Source organism: Mustela putorius, unplaced genomic scaffold, assembly GCF_011764305.1.
Source record: "Mustela putorius furo isolate JIRA1106 unplaced genomic scaffold, ASM1176430v1.1 tig00003901_pilon_pilon_pilon, whole genome shotgun sequence".
NCBI lineage: Eukaryota > Metazoa > Chordata > Mammalia > Carnivora > Mustelidae > Mustela > Mustela putorius.
The window spans coordinates 15,229,225-15,250,037 of NW_025422049.1; the positions used below are offsets into that span (position 1 = coordinate 15,229,225).

The 20,813-nt window shown below is 42.5% G+C and overlaps 1 protein-coding gene across 7 annotated transcripts in view; it reads right to left on the bottom strand.

The window, feature by feature from the left end:
* PAK3 (p21 (RAC1) activated kinase 3) overlaps window positions 1-20,813 on the bottom strand; it is a 247,269-nt gene that overhangs the window by 7,027 nt on the left and 219,429 nt on the right. For 2 of the 7 annotated variants that reach the window (XM_004769074.3, XM_045068264.1), the window contains 5 exons: window positions 20,624-20,741; window positions 19,074-19,173; window positions 18,368-18,564; window positions 3,574-3,711; window positions 791-3,246 (listed from right to left, as the gene is read on the bottom strand). In XM_004769074.3, the coding sequence (XP_004769131.1) occupies window positions 3,148-3,246; window positions 3,574-3,711; window positions 18,368-18,564; window positions 19,074-19,173; window positions 20,624-20,741 (652 nt within the window). In that variant the 3' untranslated portion in view covers window positions 791-3,147. Of the gene's footprint in view, window positions 1-788; window positions 3,247-3,573; window positions 3,712-18,367; window positions 18,565-19,073; window positions 19,174-20,623; window positions 20,742-20,813 lie in introns of those variants that run through there. The other 5 variants (XM_004769077.3, XM_004769075.3, XM_045068266.1 and 2 more) reach the window with 4 other exon arrangements.

A 20,813-nucleotide genomic window follows, 5' to 3' on the forward strand; every position in this document is an offset into this window, starting at 1 on the left:
GAGGAGGAATTACTGGGATCCTTTCCTCCAACAAGTATATTACTTTACATTGTCAAGCAGCCCTTTTTTCACTCAGATAAATGTATCTTGAGCATCTGATTAAACATGATTTTATTAAAAACAGTGCCAGCTTTTGACCTTCAGATTTTCTTGTCATTCAGGGTCATGAAATCCTATGGCAGCTGATTGGCAGAGCCAGAAACTCAGAGTTGAGGGTCTTATGAAAAGTCCACTATGTTTGCAACCATCTCATTTGCTGATTGTCTCAAACCGAGACATTTAACTGGGGCAGCTCTCATGCTTTGGGGGCTCTTGACCCTGAAGCCAATGGCTTCTCAAATGCTAAAACCCAGAGCTGTGCTTCCACCATTTCTCTTTTGGCCCCTCTGTAGTATGTAATACAAATGAATACCCCTTCCTTTTTGGAAAAGTTTTCCTCGTTGGGAACCTGTGACATTCTACAGCTTGGTTCTCTTGCCCATGCACACTCACTGACTCCTCTCCTTCTAGCTTCTTCCCTGCTTATCCTTCCTTCTCCCACCTTCCAGAGCTCAGTGCTTATCCTGTTCTTTTTCCAACTTAATTCCTCTGAGTGCTCACTTTGATTCATGGGTTTTTTTTTTAAGATTTTTATTTATTTATTTGATAGAGAGAGATCACAAGTAGGCAGAGAGGCAGGCAGAGGGAGAGGGGGAAGCAGGCTCCCCGCTGAGCGGAGAGCCCGACGTGGGGCTCGATCCCAGGACCCTGAGATCATGACCTGAGCCGAAGGCAGAGGCTTAAACCACTGAGCCACCCAGGTGCCCCATGATTCATGGTTTTGACCTCTCATCAGCTTTACAGGGATGACTCCCAAATCAATATGGTGTGACCTAATCCCTTTCCTGGAGTCTGGTCCTAGTTCTCCATTTGCCTAGTGGGTATCTCCTTCCCAAATGTCCTTCTGTCCTCTTGAAGTCAACATTTTAAAAAGGTATGTTAAAAAGGCTCCCAAACAGGGCACTCGTGTGATGTAAGCTACAGAGGCTTCGGAACCTATATTTAAATCTCTCTTCTGCTTATGACAATGGTTAGATGAGGTAAGTAAGTGACAGTTCCTTATAAGCTATACAGAGGCCAAGAAATACTAGCCATGGTAGTTATCCTTCATCATTTTTGCTTTTACTGCATGCTACCATTGGTTTGATATTCTGAAGTCACTTTTGTCTTCTTCTCCCTTAGGTTCTACATGTAATCACCTATCGAGTACCTTCTTCTCAATGCTTTCTACCATTATCTCTTGCCTTCCCTAGGTCAGCCCAAATCAATTGAACCCTTGACTACAACCATAAGTCCTTCTTGATCTTTCTGCCGCCATTTTGTCCTGTTGTTAATTCTTACTGTATTCCACCAGATTCACCTTCCTAAACAAAGCTGTTGCCAGGTCGTCCCTCAGATATGTTCAGGGTTTCCCACTGGCTACAGCCCCTCCAGTTCTATAGCCTGGTGTTCAAGACCCTCTATGGCCCTATCTCTTACAGTCTCCTGACTGCACCTCTTTGCTTTGGCTGTCTGCTTTATTTTCTGTGACCTTCAACCTTGCCTCAACCTATGCCTTAGGTCACACTATAATCCTTCCATCTGAAATCTCTTCCCTTGTTTACCTCAACCAGTTAAAGCTGCTTTGTCCTTCAAGACTAAGCAGAACTCTTCCCCATTTGTAGACACTTTCTGATCACCATCACCTATAGAAGTATTTCTCTAATCAACCATGGTCTTTATTGTAGGATTAGCCCCTGGGTTTGAAGAATCTTTAAAAAACCTTGTGTTGTTTTTTTCATATACCCAAGGACATTGTGAACTTCCAGAGAGTAGGAATCATGCCTCTAGGGTTTTTATTGTCCACTGCAGTGAGCCTTGCTCATTGAAGTTGCTCAAAAAACGTCAGTTGATGGACAGAGACTTGACTTAGGCCATACAGAAAGGCACATGAACACTCAAGACCTGTGTCTTTTCTCAGCTCTTCTAGGGAGGGCAGAGGAATATCATGCATTCCTCTGTTTTCTAGCCCCTGAAATGGGCAGTGATAGGCTGGAGTCAGAGAACAGTGTTCTATGGACTTTGGGCAATACACAGGTTATTGTTAACATGTAAATGGAAAGAGGCAACAAACAAACTATTCAATTTAGACTCAGAATATAGTTTTGCCCATTACTTAGCTGACTGTTTCAGATCAAAGTGCTGCTGGGAAAGGAACCAACTCAATGATCTATATAACTGTGTAACTGCATTGAGAGAACCCATCTCATCACTTCTCCTTGGAACGTGTACCAGGGTGTGTCTCTGGTGGTGGGAGCGGTGAAGAGGTGGGAGTGAGGCACTCTGAAGTTCAGGTTTTTTCATTTGAGATTTGAAGCTGGCTTAAAGAGAGGATCAATGAAGGGCCATTGCAGATTTGAAATTCAAGCCCCTGGAACAGCCTGTGAAATGCTCACAGCAGAAAAGTGAAGGTGTAGCCCTTTTGATTCCTGGAACTCAGTTTATCCCAGGTGTGATTTGGGTTGGGATGGGTTATTTTTGACCTGGGGGTTGGCTTTCCATCTCTGGAGGGGTTTCAGAAGCAGTAAGAATGATTTTTTTTTCTCTTTTTTGCCTGGAACAGACTGAGCTTGGGGTTAATACCCTAAGTAACCAAATAGCTCCTTGTGTTTAACTGGATTAAGTGTTCAAAGTCACAGAGAATATGCAGTCTTGGAGGGTCCAGGGCTTGACACATGTTCCGAAGAATGGTCCCCAGCGCTGGAGTTCTATGTGTCATCCTGGGCATGTGTTATTTTATCCATTTAAGTATATATTTTTTTCTCTAAATCAGTTTGTGGGTTTGTGCGGGGGTGAGTCAGACAATCCGGGGCTCAAATTCCAGTTTTGCCACTCGATGGCTGTGTAAGCCTCAATTTCTACATCTGTAACACTGGATAATCCCACCTACCCTACAGAGTTGTTTTCAGAATTCGAGGAGATAATGTGTGTAAGGAATTTGACACACAATTGGTACTCATGATCATCAGCTAGACGAATCCCTGAGAGCCATGAAAAGGACAAATGGTTACAGAGGCACTCACCACTGGATGGTACTCACCCAGGCAAGCAGGTGCCTGCCATTTGGCATCACAAGCAAAGGGGCTTTGACCAGTAAAGCATTAGAGTAGCAAATGCCATGGAAATAATTGCATAGTTATGTAGAGAATTACCTCCGGCCAAGAACACCTGCACACAACATCCAGGGGCACAAGTAAAGTTTAGAACAAAACAGCAACACCAGAGGTTTCATAGTTTTCTTTTTTCCTTGCAAAATAAGACTCCAGGAAGAACAAAAAAGATTTATAGATTAAACCGCCAGCTTCTCAGAAGAAGGGCAACATGCCAATCAATCATGTCTTAGACGCATGCCCCTACTTAGGTGCCTGTGGCCTAAAATCAAATGCCCAACTCAAACTAGACATCTCTTGGCACAGCTCTCTTACTGTCACACGCTGAGATGGAAAAGCTCAATATAATCGCTCTGTCTTTGTAATTGTCCTATTTTATTTTCACCTGCAAAAGCTCCTTGGCAGATCCTCGCCTGTCCACATCCATCTCAAGACAACGATTTAAAAAGTCACGGAACACAGCTGACAGTCTCTCGGGATTCTGGAGCTCTGGGGTTCCATTAGTGGCTATCAGATATAATGCCTACAGGAAAGAAAAAAAAGAGGAAAAAGAAAAAACAGAAAAATCCATTCAGCACACACAAATTAGGATCGTGAGTTGGCACAGAAGGTACAAATCCAGTTTCTTCCAGTTTAGACTCTGGGTCTTAAAAGTTCCATTTTAGAGAATGACACTGGCATATATTTCAAAGTGTCTATAACATTTAGAAATCATTCATTTTGGCAGTAACTGAGGTGACATTGAGGGGCCCCACCCTGAAAATGTTGGAAATAAAGTTATAAGGTTGTCCTTTTGAGAGTTAAGGCAGTACAAAGCCACTTATAATGAATGAGTGATTAACCACCTAGGAAATTAAGCCTAGGGATTGCCTGTGCATCTGTGACTCTGAAGATTTGGGGAACATGGGTACACCCAATCATGTTGACCTGCGTACAACCTCCAGAGGGCATGGTGACGAAAGTGATTGTAATTTACTAAGTGTTTATCTTGTTTGAAGAATGCCGGTGAGCCGACCAGGGATGAACAGAGTACATTACAGAATTAGAGAAGCACAAAGAACCAGAGGATCGTAGGGCCTGGATGAAAAGTAACCTGTGAGACCCAAGGACTCAAGTACTTTTGTCCTGTGGCAGATGTATCCCTATAGATTAGAAGTAGATTTCTCATGAAAGTCTACCTATACTAAGAGAAAACATGAGAAAAGTTGATATTAGGAGTCTTGAAACCTGACAAGTATGCATCCTCTGTAAAAATAACCAGTTGCTAATAGATCTCTGAGATTTTTGTTCTGTAGGGCTGGCCCCTGAGAGACTAATGGACTCACTGCGTGCTGATGGAATCCAGGGTCCTTACCTTCAGGGGCGAGAGAGGGATCCAGGTCCCTGATTAATTCACAAAGGTAAACCCATCTTTTGAAGGCTCATGATGGCCAAAATAAGATAGATACCCAAAGATGAGTAAGAGGATGCCCTGCTTTCAAAGAGCACACAATTGAGTGAGGGAGCGAGACATAAGTAGCTATAATACAGTGAGACAAGAGCTAATGGAAGGATAGAGTAAGTGTTCAATACAAGGAGGAAGCCATTTACCCTAGAGCTCAGAGGAAGCTTCACAGAGGAGGTTGGCATCTGAAAAGGGTTTTGAAGGATAAGTAAGAGTTTTCCCTACAGGTACTGCCACCAGGGTTATGTCTGCCTAGATGAACAGTGCCTTAACTGTTATGAAGCCATGCTCCCTCCTGAATTTGCCTGGGTTTTGTAGCCAATTATTCTGCCCCCTACCCCAACCCTTTTCCCCTTTGCCCACAATGGCTCCTACTATTATTATTATAAGTATTTCTATCAAAGTCCTTTCCTGGACCAGTTTTCATCAGCTGATACAGACTTGTCTCCTCCCTCCTGGGAATTTCCACAGGTGTACATTAGAAAAGGTTAGGAAGGGCTGTTTTGTCCAGTGGCTGTCAACCTCTAGGATGAATCAGAATCATCTAGAAGGCTTGTTAAAACAAATTCCTAGGTCACCCATAGAATTTCTGAGTCTGTAAATTTGAAGAGGGGCCCAAAGGATTTGTATTCAAGCAAATTCCCTGTTAATGTGGAAGCTGCTGGTTCCAGGACCACACTTGAGAACCGGTTTAATCCACCTAGGTAATTAAAACAATGGACCAAACTAAAGGTCCTCAGAATTGCTTGCACATAGGAATCACCTGGGGAAATTTAAAAGACCCATGTGCCCAGTTTCTCACCCTAAACCAATGAAGTGGAAACCTTTGAGGATGGAAGGCAGGCATCGGTGATTTTTAAGTTCTCCAGGAGATTCCAATTCATAGCCAACATTGAGAACCACTATCCCAGGACTTGGGGCCCACTTAACCCAGAATCTCTGCATTGTAAGCTCACCAGACACAAGAGCCCCAGAATCTCATAGAGGGAGATTCTCTAATGTGGTGATGGCTGAGAACTCCAATGTCGTAGGTTTCTATAGAGTACGATGAAACTTTCTGGTTTTTCCCCCAGCACATTAAAAACAAAACAAAACAAAAAAACCCAACACATGTAAACACAGCCTCCTCCAAACCAATACCTTCTTCCCTCTACCCCTCCTTTGTGATTTTTCAATTCCTTTGCTGATGTACAGCAAATGTACAGGGTGGCTATTGGGACTTCCAAGCCAAGATATAAGTCAGTTGTGCATCTAGTCTTGACTTTAAAAAACAAAACCAAAAACAAAACCAGAACAGTATGAAATAGGAATGCATTTATAAACTGCTTTTAGGAAATCATCGATTAGGCTGAAGTCAAGTGGTGCATGATCATAGCAGATATATTACATTAAGTTCAAACAGGGTGTTTCTGTTCTTGGACGATTAGCATGCGAAGCACCTGTCCTCACAAACCATCTTTGTTTCCTTATTTAAAAGAAAATCACTTGACGTGCTTATTACATTTGTTGCCTCCTGCTGAAACTGTCTTATTTCCACTGGCCACAATTCCACCATGTTCACTGTCCTTCACTTGCTTTTTTTTTTTTTCTGCTCTGTAGCTGTGCCCAGTCCTAAGCACCCACACCCACAGCCACATCCCCCGCTTTTCTCCTTCTCCACGCTCCCTGGGTCCGCCTGCATGCTTACGTGCTTTCATTTCCCTACCTTCCTTTCAGCATTGTGGCTCAATACATTCTCCTCCACGTAATCTCATTCCTCATGAGTACGCATAGTCCTCCTCACCTTTCTTCAGCTCATGCCTCATTACCTCAGGAAATGCATGCCCCTCTTTCCATTCCATTTAGGAATTTACAAATGACCTTCGTCAGAGTTGTGCAGCCTGAGTAGGGCTGGGGCCACACGGGAGCACGGGAGCAGAAAGCTCTGTGATCTGAAGGGGAATCAGCATATGGAGCCAATGCCATGAACCTCTATAGTGCTTCACAGAGAACGCATGTCCTCTTCTGAATTTCTACCAAAAGAATGACTCTGGTGTTTGCTGGGCTTGATATTTTCCCAGGGGTTCTCTCTGGGTGGAAGGATTACTCGTGACTTTAGGTTCCAAACATATTTTTTGATTTTCCAAATTTTCTACAATGGACGTGATAGCTTTTATTATTATTAAAAAAAAAAAAAGCCCTCCAAAACATTACTGAAAAAATAAATGTAAGAAGCTATGCCAGCCAAACTTGACACAGAACTCCTCATCTATGTTTTTTGTCTTCCGAGGATTAAACCTGCTTTTCATCAAGTTCTACCCCTTGAGGGAAACAAAAACCCAGACGATTTTTTTTCCAGCTATTGTTTTCGTTTTAATTGCAACAGTATTATTTCCAACTAATTTCCATTGCAAAAAATCCACACTTTCAGTTATATTAGGGGCTAAACTGGCCTTTGTGGAATCGCCTGGGAATATACTCACCACGCATAATGCCGCTTCTATGGGAAAATGAACTCTGAGTTCCAAATGATTAACTGAAAAATGAACTTTTGGAACAAGGCCTGTGCGTAAGCTGGGTACTATCTTTGTAAAAAGAAAATTGCTACCCACTGCCTTGCTAATGGGAGACAAACACAGTTGTGGCTACTACAACAGTCACAGCAGAAAGGGTTTTCCTAACAAAGTCAAGTCGTACAGAAGGGAAGATTGAGGGAAAAGAGAGGCTTGAGGGATCACGTTTGGGTTTTATCTGAGTTAGGGAAAACACTCAAAGAAAATGAGCTGGCTGTTATAAGAGCTCTTTGTTGGCTACCCCTCCCCAACTGGGATCCACACATGTGGTTTTCCAACTCGACTCCTCCAAAATTCCCCTTGAGAGCAGCTGAGAAGGAAAAGAGGCAGGACGGGGAGATACACTGTAAAGACATTGAGAGTCTGTGCCCCCACGTATAGGTTTCAATCTAGACAGTTTTCTTTTTTTCTCTATTTCTTTAGGCTTCCAAGCAAGGCTTTATTTGAACCTAGGGCTTGCTGCTGTTGTCCGAAAACCAGCAGTCCACAGGACATAGTAAGGATCCTGCGGCGTGGCGTGCACGGTCCTCCATGACTGGGCCCCTTGCCACCTGTGTCGCCCTCAGTGTGTGCCCTTCTTTCCTCGAACTCACCTAGGTACACACATTGGCCCAAGCTCACATACCATGCAAGGCAGTTTCACTGTCCTATTAAATCTGCCTACGACACTGGCCCCATTTCCCTGAAATGCCTGGTGAAATTCTCTTTGCCCTTTAAGCTCTAGTTCACATGGCATTTCCTCTTTAAAGGCTTCTCCCTCTCTCCCAGACCCAGAGGGTGACCAACACCTGGGTTTTCTGGGGACTGTTCTGGGCTGTAGTAGTGAACGCAAGCAAACCAGGAGCGTGGGTAACCCTGCAGAGAGAGTCAGCCATTTGTCCCCTCCTTTCAGCCACCAGAGCTGTTCAGACATCCAGTTTCCCATTGTATTGTAAACACCTGTTGCTTGTTCCCAGGCCTGCCTTCCTGGACTGTGAAAGAAGGAATTGTGTCATGGGTATCTCTGGATTTTATGGCTGCTAGCTCCCAAACGGATGCCCAGTAAATGTTTTTGTTGCTGAACGAAATGAGAGCCAAAATATTTGAATCAATTTCACCGAGCTGGGAATGTCCCAGACTTGGCTACACAGCGTATTATAGCTCAGAGCCTAAAGGGAACTATTAAACATATAAGAAGACACACAGGAAAACAAAACAAAACAAAACAAAACAAAACAAAAAAAGAAGATACACAGAGAATGAGCAAAGGCACCTTTTCTGAGTCGCACAGGCCTGGCACGTGGTAACTTCTGATGACCTGCCCCTCAGTGTGGCAGAAGGAAAAGAGCTCCAGGAGCAGAGTATGGAAGGGGATGGCATCAAAGGGAGGGAAAACTGGAAAAAGATGGCCACAACATGGTAATCTGTGGGGCGGGTAAACCCAGAGAGAAAGGGGAGAGAATTATGGTCTCTGGAACTTGAAACATAGTTCAGAACTGAAGTCTTCTCTGACTGATCTTGCACAGAGATAGTGCTCTTGATTCATCTTTTGCTACATCATTAAACAAGATCTGCCTGATTCCCTCAGTGAGGCAATGCAGGCCTTGTGACCTACTGACCTTTTTTGATAATGTGACAAAGTCCACCTTAGGGCCAAAAATGGTGACTTTCTTCATGGTGATATCTATGTTACCTGTAAGTTTCTGATGTTTTGGAATTTTTTTTTAAAGATATATTTATCTATTTATTTGAGAGAGAGAAAGAGCATGTGCACATGAACAGGAGGGGCAGAGGGAGATGGAGAGAGACAATCTCCAGCAGACTCCCCGTTGAGCATGGAGCCCGACACAAGGCTCGAACTCACAATCCTGAGAACATGACCTGAGCCCTAAACCAAGAGTTAGGCGCTCAACCGACTGAGCCACCCAGGCATCCCTGATGTTCTAGAATTCTTAATAACTCTAAATCTCTTGGCAATCACACACAAACATCACAATTTTCACTGACCCCTATGTGCAACTAAAATTTACCTAAGTCTTCAGAGAAAACTACCCTACCCAGTTGAAGGAATAATTCAATTGACTTTGTTGGCAATCTCCTCAGTTAAAAAAGATCAATGCTGTCATCTTAGAAGTTACCACATTTCTCCAAAGAGGACCCCAAACAAACCATATGTACCCAATAAATTTTCATTAAGGCAGTTTTGCAACAGGACTAACCATTTAATTAAAAAGCTTCAGTTTGTGACTTAAGTTCATTATAACACTTTATAAAGTTTGGATTAAGATGCTAGAAAACAAACCAGAGGACTTAACATGGCAATGTGTTAGTAACCATGAGAGTCTCCGGCACTGATCTAAAGAATCAATTTACAAAGACGACGGGGTGTGGTACAAACATTTCTTTCTAAGTTCAACATTTGGGACCCAAAACACATTTTCCCATGGAAATTATGTTATGCGTGGTGAAAGGCTCCCAGCCTAGCTGACAAAAATCTAACAAAACACTCTAACTGAACTATAAGACCAAGAGGGCTTTTCATCTGTGTCTCAGTATCTCTATAAATACTATGTCCATCTAAAGTATTAAAAGGTAACATTTATTCAGTGATTCCTATCAGGTGATTTAATCCACACAACAATCCCCTGAGATAGACTTGATTATGACTCCTAATAGACAGATGAAGGGACTGAGGGCTGTGGGATTATTATAACTTGTCCAGTATCGCACAACTACCAATGAGGGAGCCAATATTTGAATCCAGGGAATATGAGTTCAGAGTCTGTGCTTTTGCCACTGCAAATACCACCTCACACTGTTCCCAGTCTCTGAGGAAAGAATTCTCCTAGCAGAGGCAGACAAGGGCTCTTCAAGAAATGAGGCATGGTCAGCAACTTCACCTCTACCTCTACAGAGGAAATGGACTCTCTTGAGGTCATTCTTCACTTGTTTGGAAATGGGGAGAAAGGGCAGGTCCCCACTTAGAAGGTTTCACACTATATTCCCTGGGGTCTATAGCCATGTTGAGAGTTTATAAGCAGCTCGTACTCTTGTTGTTGCCTAGAGCCTCCTGTTATCCTGGTTCCTTTCTCATTTTAGAATTTCCAACTACCTTTGAGTGTTTTACGAGAGTGATTTAGCAATGAGTGACTTGACAGCTTATGGCTTAGTTTACTCATGACCTGGGATTTCAGAGGTCAAAGGCCAGAGCATACTGCTGCTTCTGATGTGTTTATGGATTTCATGAAAGGTCCTGACACTTCCTTCTCTTTCTTTTCTTCCATTTCCTTCTCTCCTTCCTTTCTTCCTTGCTTTCTCTCTTCCTTCCTTATGTTTTCTTCTTTCTAAGAAGAAAGTGAATGGGACCAAATGTGTAAAAAGAAGTGATTACTTTATAACTGATGTTTTCTTCCATAGGTTGACTTATTTATCCCAACAGTCCAGTGTGATAACTGAATAAGCATTATGCCATAATTTTGTTACCTACTTGTCTTGCATAGTAGTTCTAATCTGTCACCAAAATACAGTGGTGGTGGTGATGGTGGTGGGGCTTGTTGTTGTTTAATCCTTAAAAAGTCCTTTAAAATCAACCTATTAAAGACCTTTTCCCTTACAGGTTGATGGCAAAAAGTAATTGGGTAACACTGACTGATTAGGTGTCGGCCTTGCTTTAGAGCTCTCCCTTCAAACATCAAGGACCGACTATGGCCAGAAAATAAAGACCAGATGACTCTGACAATGGGTGTGCTCGTTCTAATCTCTCAGGATTAATAGTGCTTATCAAGAAACACGGAGCAAGCAATGTGTGCTCAGGATGAAACCCTGGGCAGCCTGAGTGGCAACCCGAGGTTGAGAACCAGAGGGGATCTGGAAGTGGGGATGGGGGTAAGTATAAACACAGACAAGAAGTGAAGCAAAATGGAGCTAGACATGGAGAAGAAAAGCTGCAAGAAGCAGAAGGAGGAGACGAACACAGGGCAAGTACAGGGGCCAAATGACAATGGGCAGAGAAGGTGGCTGGTGGGACACTGGGGAAGGGAAATGAAGACAAAGCCTAAAGAACTGGGGAGGCCCAGGGCACCTGATCCTCACTCTGCTGCTATTGCCCCACTTCTCTGGTCTTTCCAGATAAAATTTCTCAAAGCATTATATACAGTTTTGCTGTACCAACTTTCCCACCTCCTATTTTCTCTTCAACCCACATTGAATTTCTGGTTCTAAGGTACCACTGAACACTATAAATTTGCTCACATTTCATTTCAGAACATGAGAGCTGGTAGGGACCAACTCCCCATTTCTTTGGGGCTTTTCCAAATGACCGTATTAGGATCAAAATGGCTCGAATGTGGCATGATCTGTGAGCCAAACATTAGATTGCTCACATAAACTGGTTTCAACTGCTACTTCATATGCAGTTCGTCAGCTGAACAGCCCTTCACCCAATAGAATGGGATTGATTCTTCCCCTGTCACATCCAAGAGTACAGTGTAGATCATGGATCGCTGGAGCATTTCTATCACCATGATGCTTTTTCCAGGTTTCTCACCCAAGAGTCCTGTCAGAGTGGGGCAGCCTGGTTTCCTCTACAGTAGATTTCATTCCCATCCTGATCAAGTGTCTTCACTTAGTAGGAAAAGGGGGATCTTCCTTCTTTATGGGACACATATTTATTCAGGAGGTGATGAAACACCTCTGAGCTCTTTCCTGGAGATCACTTCCCTGAAAGCACTCCTAAAGACAATACCCACTCAAACCACAGCTCTTCTGACAGTCAAGGAAGGCTGGAGTTTATCTATAGCCTAAGAACACAGAGTTAAGAGACCCGTGAATTTCTCCTTTCCATTTAAGTCATGCTTATGTGGAAGACTAATACGGAAAACAAATGAAAGAGGACCTGTGTTGGTGGAATCAAGAGCCACATGACCTCCCCCTTGGGCCCTTTAAACCCAAGGAACTCCACAGAATTCTAGGGCCTTGTGAAGTCCACTGGTGACCAATAATTTCATCAACTTCCACTTGTTTGGAGTGCTGAGGAGATGGAGGTCCAGCAGGAAGTAACCCATGCAAGATCATGGAGCTCCTGACTGGCAGACCAGGGAATAGGATTCACTCTTCAAGTCACATAATGTGTACAGCTGGTAGAGACAACAGAAAGATCTTTGTCTCATCCTGTCACATTTATCGGCCACTCCTGGATGAAAAGTGATGCTGAGGGGCGCCTGGGTGGCTCAGTGGGTTAAGCCGCTGCCTTCGGCTCAGGTCATGATCTCAGGGTCCTGGGATCGAGTCCCACATCGGGCTCTCTGCTCAGCAGGGAGCCTGCTTCCTTCTCTCTCTGCCTGCCTCTCAGTGTACTTGTAATTTCTCTCTGTCAAATAAATAAATAAAATCTTTAAAAAAAAAAAGTGATGCTGAATTTTGCCATCTAAGCACTGAGGCAATTCCTTATGGAAGGAGAAGGAGAAGGAGAGGAGGGTCAAGAAGAAGAAGAGGAGTTGGAAGAAAAGGGAGGAAGGAGCAAGAAGCACCAAAAAGATCAGGCTGGTTGGGATGATGTTAGCACTTTGCTTCTCCCAGCTACAGAGGTAAGACTGGCTTTGTCAAGTTAAACTTTCTCTGCTGAGAGGTTTGGATAAGATACCTCAGAGTATCCTTTTACCAGAATGCAAAAGGTCTTCTAAAATGATGCTGAAGCCAGGTTAGAAAAAGTCAGAAATGCTCTTTAGTTATGAAGAAAACTCAGATTTTTCTGGGGGAAGTAATTTTCCCTTGGCAAAAACACAGATTTAAAAGGCCATAGAATCAGGTATGCCAATGTACATTTCACTAGGCAGATGCCCAACATCACACTCCATGATTCGTCTATTTAGAAGGGACTTTGATTTCAAGGGACCTAACTAATTTGTTCAAGGTCTGGTACCTATTAGGGCAAAAGGCATATGCATCCTTGGCTTATTCCCAAGTTATGCTTTGAGGATACTGAGGAATGATAAGATGATATTAGGATAAGGGCATATCAGTCTTGGCCAATAGTAGGCCCCGGTCACCCGATTTTTTAATCTTTGTTTCCCTCCCCTTTGCCTGGCCAGAGTCTCAGGTTTTAGCTTGCTGTGGAATCAATTTCTTCTTTGGCTGTCTTCTAGGTCGTAACTCACCAGTTTGAGCTGTCTGCTTCTGAATTACAATCTAAATGAGACTTGCAGCTTTCCTATGGCTAGGTCCCATTTTCCTATGCTAAATTCCTGACAACCAGTGATTCTTAAGAGCTGTCTATCCTTTGACAGGCAATATTTTTTTATGATTAAAAAGAAACCCTGTTACTGTTCTATAATTATTTTAGTTGCAGTTGTCCCAACTGCCCCCTCCTCTCAGGCATAGGTTTGTCCTCAAAGTAGGAGGAGTGTCAACAAACCATCAATAAACCTTGCTGTTCCATAGTGGTTTACGGAAAAAGAAGGGAATGCTCCCAGCTCTTCCTGAAATACATTCAAAACAATATTGACTGAGTGTTAGCAAAGTATGCTTGCTTCCCTGGCGCTCAGGAAGTTTATGTCTGACTTTAATTCCAAATGAGCACGCGCCATCAAACCCAGACATTCCAATCCACAACACAGGTTCCAGTGGTTGGAGGAGCTAGAAGCACTTTGGCCCTTAGTTGCTGTTTTTTAGTTGCTAGAGATTCCCTTTTGCTTAACTCCCTTCTCTAGACATATAAACGAACCAGAATTTCCTTAGCTCTATAGTAAAAGAAATAACGAATATTTGTGTAGTGCTTTAAGTGTGCGGAAAGTGAGACTAAGAAGTCTCGCAGTGAAGACAACAGGGCTGATTTTAGATTGCCTTCTCTCTGGCCACACAGGTAATTCACTCCTGATCATGGGTAGTCAGACTGATAGCTTTATCATCACCAATATGTGCTATATACTCAGCAGCTAGCACATTTTAAAGATAAACTCCACATTTTAGGAGAAGTAAAACTGAAAAAGAAATGGCATATCATGAATGTACCTGCTGAGCTAATGCCATTTCTTTTTTTAATAGTGTTCCTGGACTGGTAAGCCAGAAAATGCCAGAGTGCACCAGGATTTCAACAAGGCTTTGACAGAGTAATATTGATATAAATATAGATACAGATATCAACATATAGATGTACCTATATATCTATATCTATACTAGGGTAAATGGAAACATGTAGACAAAGTAAGAGTGTGTTCTTTTTTGGTTAGACAACCATGTTCAAAGAGGGTTGATGAAGAAGAATTGTTTTCCAGCTTAGACGGGATTCTAGAAAGTGCTTGCCACAGAGCTTTGTTTCTGGTTCAGTCCTTGGTGGGAGAAGCTGATACCATTTGTTCTTAAAGCTCCATAAGTGATTCCAATGCACAACCAAGGAGTAGACCAACTGTTACAAGGTCAGTGGTTCACATCATACACTACTGGTTTGAACATTCAGATGTTTCTTAACACCAGGAACTGTCTTCCAAATAGCCAATGCTTGCTACCATTTCATCGATGCTTAAAGCAAGGGCTGAAAGACAAGCCTGAATGTTCATTTCAAGTAGGGTGAAGGTTTGGAAAAGTACACATAGTAAAGGGATCCACCCACAGTCCAGTAGGGACTTCAACTGGATGTCACTGAGACATTTCACAAAAGTCAGATTCCATTAAAATCCATTGACAAGAACAGCCCAATTACCTGTGAATACAAAGTTCATAAAGAGACACTCTTTTGGTGCTGAAAAAAACAAATCAAAGATTTGTTTTATCTAGATGATTGTTTCTCTTTACTTAGAATCAGGTCATTATAAGCACAGGTTTTAGAGTACATATCTCCAATCGACAAAAAAAGTTGGGAAGATGAGCAGAATGCTAACACTGATTTGTATATCCACAGGGGACTTTTGATTTCAACCCTGATCACTTTGGCAAACAGAAAGAACAAGGCACTTTATTATTGGAGACCACACTAAAAATGTCCATGGGTCACAGAACAACATGTTCAAGGCCAATTATGTCGAATGCAAAGACTTCAGGCAGTGGGGAACGGTAAGAAGCTTGTCTCCTTTCTGTCTCTGGAAGGGTACCAACCTCATAACATCAGTACAGTTAATAACTCTATGACCTTTAAAAGGCATTTTATGAGCAAATTAGGTCAATTAGCACTGAACAATTTACATTAAAAAAATCCCAACCACTTTGTAACTAGGGGGGAAGTAGCTAATTCCTTGCATCAGTGATATGTTAACTGGCAACATTCACAAAGGGCTTGTTCCGTTTCAACAGACACAACAAAGACACACGCAAAAAACCCAAATGAAAGGTGAATAGCCTTCAAACATATAGCCTGTCTTCACCTTTAACCTGTTCCGTTCAGTGTTATCTGTTCATTGTAATTTTACAGGACTCTGCAGAGCCCTCTGCTCTTTGCAGTGATCAGAGTGTAGCCAGTGTGAAGGGGAAGTTTTTGCAGAAGTGGGGAGTCCAATCTCCCTTTATGAATGTGTAAAAACCACTCAATGGATCATTTCTCACCTTCCTATTCGTATAATCTCTCTCTGCGCACACAAACACACACAATACATATACACATATTTCCTACAATGAGCTAGACAGTGTGCTAAGTGATTTACATGTATTATTGTATTTAATTTTCACACTAACTCTGCAAGACAGGTATTATCCTCATTTTATACAAAAGAAACAGGTTTATAAAAGTTTTCAGTGACTTGTTGAAAGTCCCTACAAGAGCTTGTAGGCTGTGAAGCTAGGACACACCAGATCTACCTGACTATAGGGGCCGAATTTTTTCACGACGACGTGCTACCCTCTATTCTACCCACGCTGTCTTCCTTCCACTTAATTCCTTCTTACCTCCTCAAAGCCCAAAGGGGTGGATGGGTGGATGGTAGTATTGGAAGGATCTCAGAGAAAGAAGGACTAACCTACCTCTCTTTTCTACCTCTCCCGAAGCTCTACAGTTTTCCAATCCTCCACACATAGCCTGGCCATTAGGATCCAAAAAAATACAGGCTCCTTATGAGCTCCTGTTGGATCTTTTTCTCTCCAACTCCTCTATGGTTTCGGTGACTACATTTTTTAAATCCCAAATAAGGGCATACGACCTGAGATGCTGTGTTGTCTTTAAGCGAACACGAGGGCAACATATCTGAAATCAAAACTAAGAAAGTACTTGTGGTGCCTGGCAGAGAGTGAGAGGGCTGGGTCAATATGGACCTGTTGATTGATTGAGTCATTGGAGGCTGATCACACACTGAGAGTAATGAACAAAGTTAGTCCAAGTCCTTATCAGTGGAATTCAACAGGGTGGTCTTTCTGACAGGTCTTTTTGTTATAGCCTTAATGTAGGCTTCCTGAACCTGGTGGCTTGTTGTCTGCAAGTACTTGTTTAGCTATAAGGCTGTGGATTCTAAGAGACAAGCTGTTCATTATGAGTTCTAATCCTAGGCTAGAAGATGCCTATAAAGATTAAAACTTGTTTCCTTTTTTTCTAACAATTAATGGCCCCGCTAAAGAGTGATCAGTTGTAATTGGGGAACTGAAGAAGGTAATAAATGCATTACTGAGACCAGCTGCTTTACAGCGCCATTTATTTAATCCTCAAATTTTGCAGGTTGTAAATTACTCATTAGAAGACAGAAAGCAAAATAGCTATAATCCGTTTAGTGCCTCCAAACTCCGAAGACTTAGAGGAGGAAATCCATGGAAACAAGAGGCCTGATGTGTTCTTTCACTGCTATTCCTTAATGGACAAAGGTGGTTAAACAATAAGGATAAGCCTCAGTAATTATCCTGATGCACTTGGTCCATAGGTCAGGGGTGGGCTTGATTAAATTCATGGCGGGCCGACCCACAGACGGTGGGAAAATGCCCCTTCTCTTCCACTCAGCCCTGCAGGCAGCTAATCAATGCGCACATCTCACTTCCAGATTGTTTCATGAGACCAGAGCAATAGCACGGAGCATTCATTAGGGCACTCACTCCTATCTGTTGTTTCCCAATCAGTACACGGACAGGACAAGAGGCAGAGTGTCAGAGAGGACTTAGGAGATGGTGAGGGGAGGCTGTCCCCCACTGCATACACGGGGGGCTGCAGCTCCCAATTACAAAAGGTTCAACTGTGAAAACAACTAGACAGTGAGTGTGTAGGTTGCATGACATATAGAGAAAGCCACATACATTTGGCGTGAATATGGATTTTATAAGCTGACCATGCAAAGACTTCACCATTTACCAAGGCCGATTCTTTTTATACTGAGGGGAAAACTCAGTTTTAGACTCAGTGGTAAGGATGCAAATAATATGCAAGAAGCCATCAGCACTGGAATACTATGTGTGTTTCGAGCTTCGAATGTGAACCTGTGCATATTTCCTTTTTCGGTAATGGAATGCCCTTTAAAAACGCAACACAGCTTCTGGCTCACCCTTAGGCAATGCACAACAGGAGAGCTACTGGCTCACTCCTGTGCTGAGCAAGCATTTCTTCCATACCCCTTGGCCTTTTACTCTCATGATCTGTGGCTCATCTCTGAATAAAGATGGTGGGCTTAGGCTCTGATATGGAGCTTCTCTCTTGGCGAGGTAACCTGACTACATAAGGATCAAACCTCTGTTTCCACAGGAGCTAACCTGAGTTCCCCAACGCCAACTATTTCCATTCATTTTCTACCAGACAGTCTAATTACGTTTGCAACTCCGCCATGCTGGCGCTGTGTCTATCTCCCGCTCCATTCAATACCCAGCTGCTGCTGCTCAATAAATCATTACTGACAATGAGACAAAATCTAATTTAAAAATTATAGGTGTTCTGGAAATGCATTTATTCACTTTGTTAAAGTGATTATAAAGCAAGTGTTTCCTAGATAGATCATTTAAGCATGGCTTGCAATAAAAATACTTTTCTTCCCACATCTAGTTATGCTTTATTTTTTAACAGCAGAAAACTGTAGTAAAGAATTTTAAAGACCACTGCCATTAGGAATACTGATCTACAAGCACTTGGAAAACTGCTGGAACACTATAGAAGATATTGAGAATAACTCAGAGTAATTTTGAGAATCATAACTTGGAGCTTCTATGTCACTTATCCCAGGAAAGAGCCCATTCTGGCCCCTTTTGGTAGAGACAAGAAATGACACTTTGCCCTCTTCCGAGGGAGGACATACATGAGTTTTCTCCTGACTTACCCTGAGTGGATTTTCATTAAGGTAAGGGGGTTCACCTTCCACCATTTCAATTGCCATAATCCCCAGAGACCAGATATCAACTTTCGGACCATAAGCTTTTCGAGTTACAACCTCAGGTGCCATCCAGTATGGAGTTCCCACCATGGTGCTCCGTTTACTTTGTTCAGGGGTGATCTGGGCACAGAACCCAAAATCAGCTGCGGAAGAAAAGTCAGTTACAATCAATTCAATTTCTTCTTCTTCTTTTTTTTTTTTCCAGAATAGGTCACTTTCATAAATGGCCATACCTTCCTCCATTTGACAGAGTTTCCATAACGCCCTAGCTCCTATCCATTATTACCAAATCCCTCCAGTGGCCCTGATTTTAAAAGGGTCTGAGATAACTGATTAACATGATGTCATTTTTACTAGTCCTCAATCTGGCTCCCTCCCCATGACTGTCCCCTCCAACTTACAGGATCTTTCAGTTTTCTAGTTGGGTATTTGTCATCTAGCAGATGGAAGACCCAAGAAATTCTGAATGTTAAACCCTCAGAATCTGGCCATGATCTACAGGAACATGGCGTTAGAAAAAAAATTCTTTACTTCAAACGGGGCTCTAAATGCTTTCAAACCAATCACATTCAATAGCCACTTTCTTCTCAGACAGGAAATAAGCAGAAATCCCCTGATACTCTTTCAAATACCATCTGAACAAAATACCTACTCAATTTAACAGAGCCATCCATCCCAAGAAGAATATTGTCACTCTTTATGTCTCTGTGGATCACTTGGTTTGAGTGTAAAAAGTCCAGCGCTTGGAGGCACTATTAAATCAGAAAAGCAAGTTCTAATTATATCACAAAGAATTTAAAACCAGGTAAGTTTCATTTTTTAGATAAACATGGGGCAAAGGTATAAGTTTACAAGTGAAATAGGTTACTGTTGTCTTACCAGTTTAAACTCACATTCCCATTTACATCAATGCTATAAGTTAGCATTACACATTATAAAAGCTCCCAAGTCAGACTAGGACATGAAGAGTGGGGATGTGATAAATAGCGGTAAATCCTTAATACAGCCAGACTAGCCAGTTAAGAATCATACTTTGACCTAGTCATCTGGAGGGTGTGGATTCGGCTTGGTCCTACATAGGCACAGTAAGACTCTGCCTCCACAGGATTTGATTCAGGAGGCTGGAAGGGGGACCCAGGAATCTGCATTGAAAACGAGGGCCCCAAGCTACCTCTGATGGACAGCCATGGTTGGGAACCATCTCTAGGTTACAAAGTAGCTATAGTCACTTGTTGGGAAGTGGCTTTGCATCATGCAACATGGAAACTACAGGCTCAGGGTGGAAGGGTCTCCTGTATATTAAAAGTTTGATTCATTGCATGAATAGAAAATACTTATGTTTGGTGGATACATCTACATGCTGGGGCTGGAGAAAATGGGGACCAAAGGAGAGCAAGGCAGGAAGAAATTTAAGTGAACAACTGAAAATAAAGAACAAAGACTAGCTGTAGTTATTTGGTTTTGTCTTCCTGTCACTGGCTTTCAAGTTTCAGTGGGTCAGAGTTCCTAATTGTATCTGCAGACAGCCTCACCACAATGAATGGGGTAGATGGTCAGGCCCAAGATGAGATTCCAAAAAGGAGTGTGTTTTTAAGTACTGAGAAAATTGTAGTAAAATGTCCTCAGTTTTGCATGAAACTAGGGATACGACATTGTTATTGGATGAGAGGCAGACACTCAGACCCACTGGAGGGTTTTGGGAGACATCCAGATTGTACTGGGAAAGCAACTACTATCTGGGCTAAGGGAGAATCTTGCTTGAATTGCCTTCTCAAAAATGATAGGATTGTAATGGTTTATATTTTACAAGGCTCTCGTTGTATATGCAGGGCAAAGTGATTATCATGTAAAAATCCTCCCAAATCAGGAAGAACTTCCATGCCGCCATTACTGTTTCCCAGGCTCACTGAAACTACAGCATGCAGGCCTAGATGCGGCACTTTGTAAATGGCGTAATAGAGCTCAAAATATCCAGAGCAAAGGGACTAAAATACACAACAGGCTAGGAAGAGAGGGGAAGGAAAGTGCTATTAGGAAAGGATCTGAATTGAAGTTAAGCTCTCCATTTTCTTTTCTTTTTTTTTTTTTTCATAGAAAAGATGTGCTATTATTACTTTGGTGTTAAGCGCATTCTGGATAATCAGAGATAAAAGGCTGCCAGTTCTGGTGATCTCATCAGCTAGAAACTCTCTATTTTCTTACCTCTCTGCAGACAGCTGCTATCTGGCCTTCATCCATACAGGTCTCTGTGACCACATCAGTCAGAGAGCCACCAGCCAAGTACTCCATGACTACCCATAGTTCATCACCCACTAAGTAGCTACAAGAAGAGAAGAAAAAGACATTGATTCAGGCCTAAGAAAGTGGGGACTTGCCTATATTCCCATTAAGA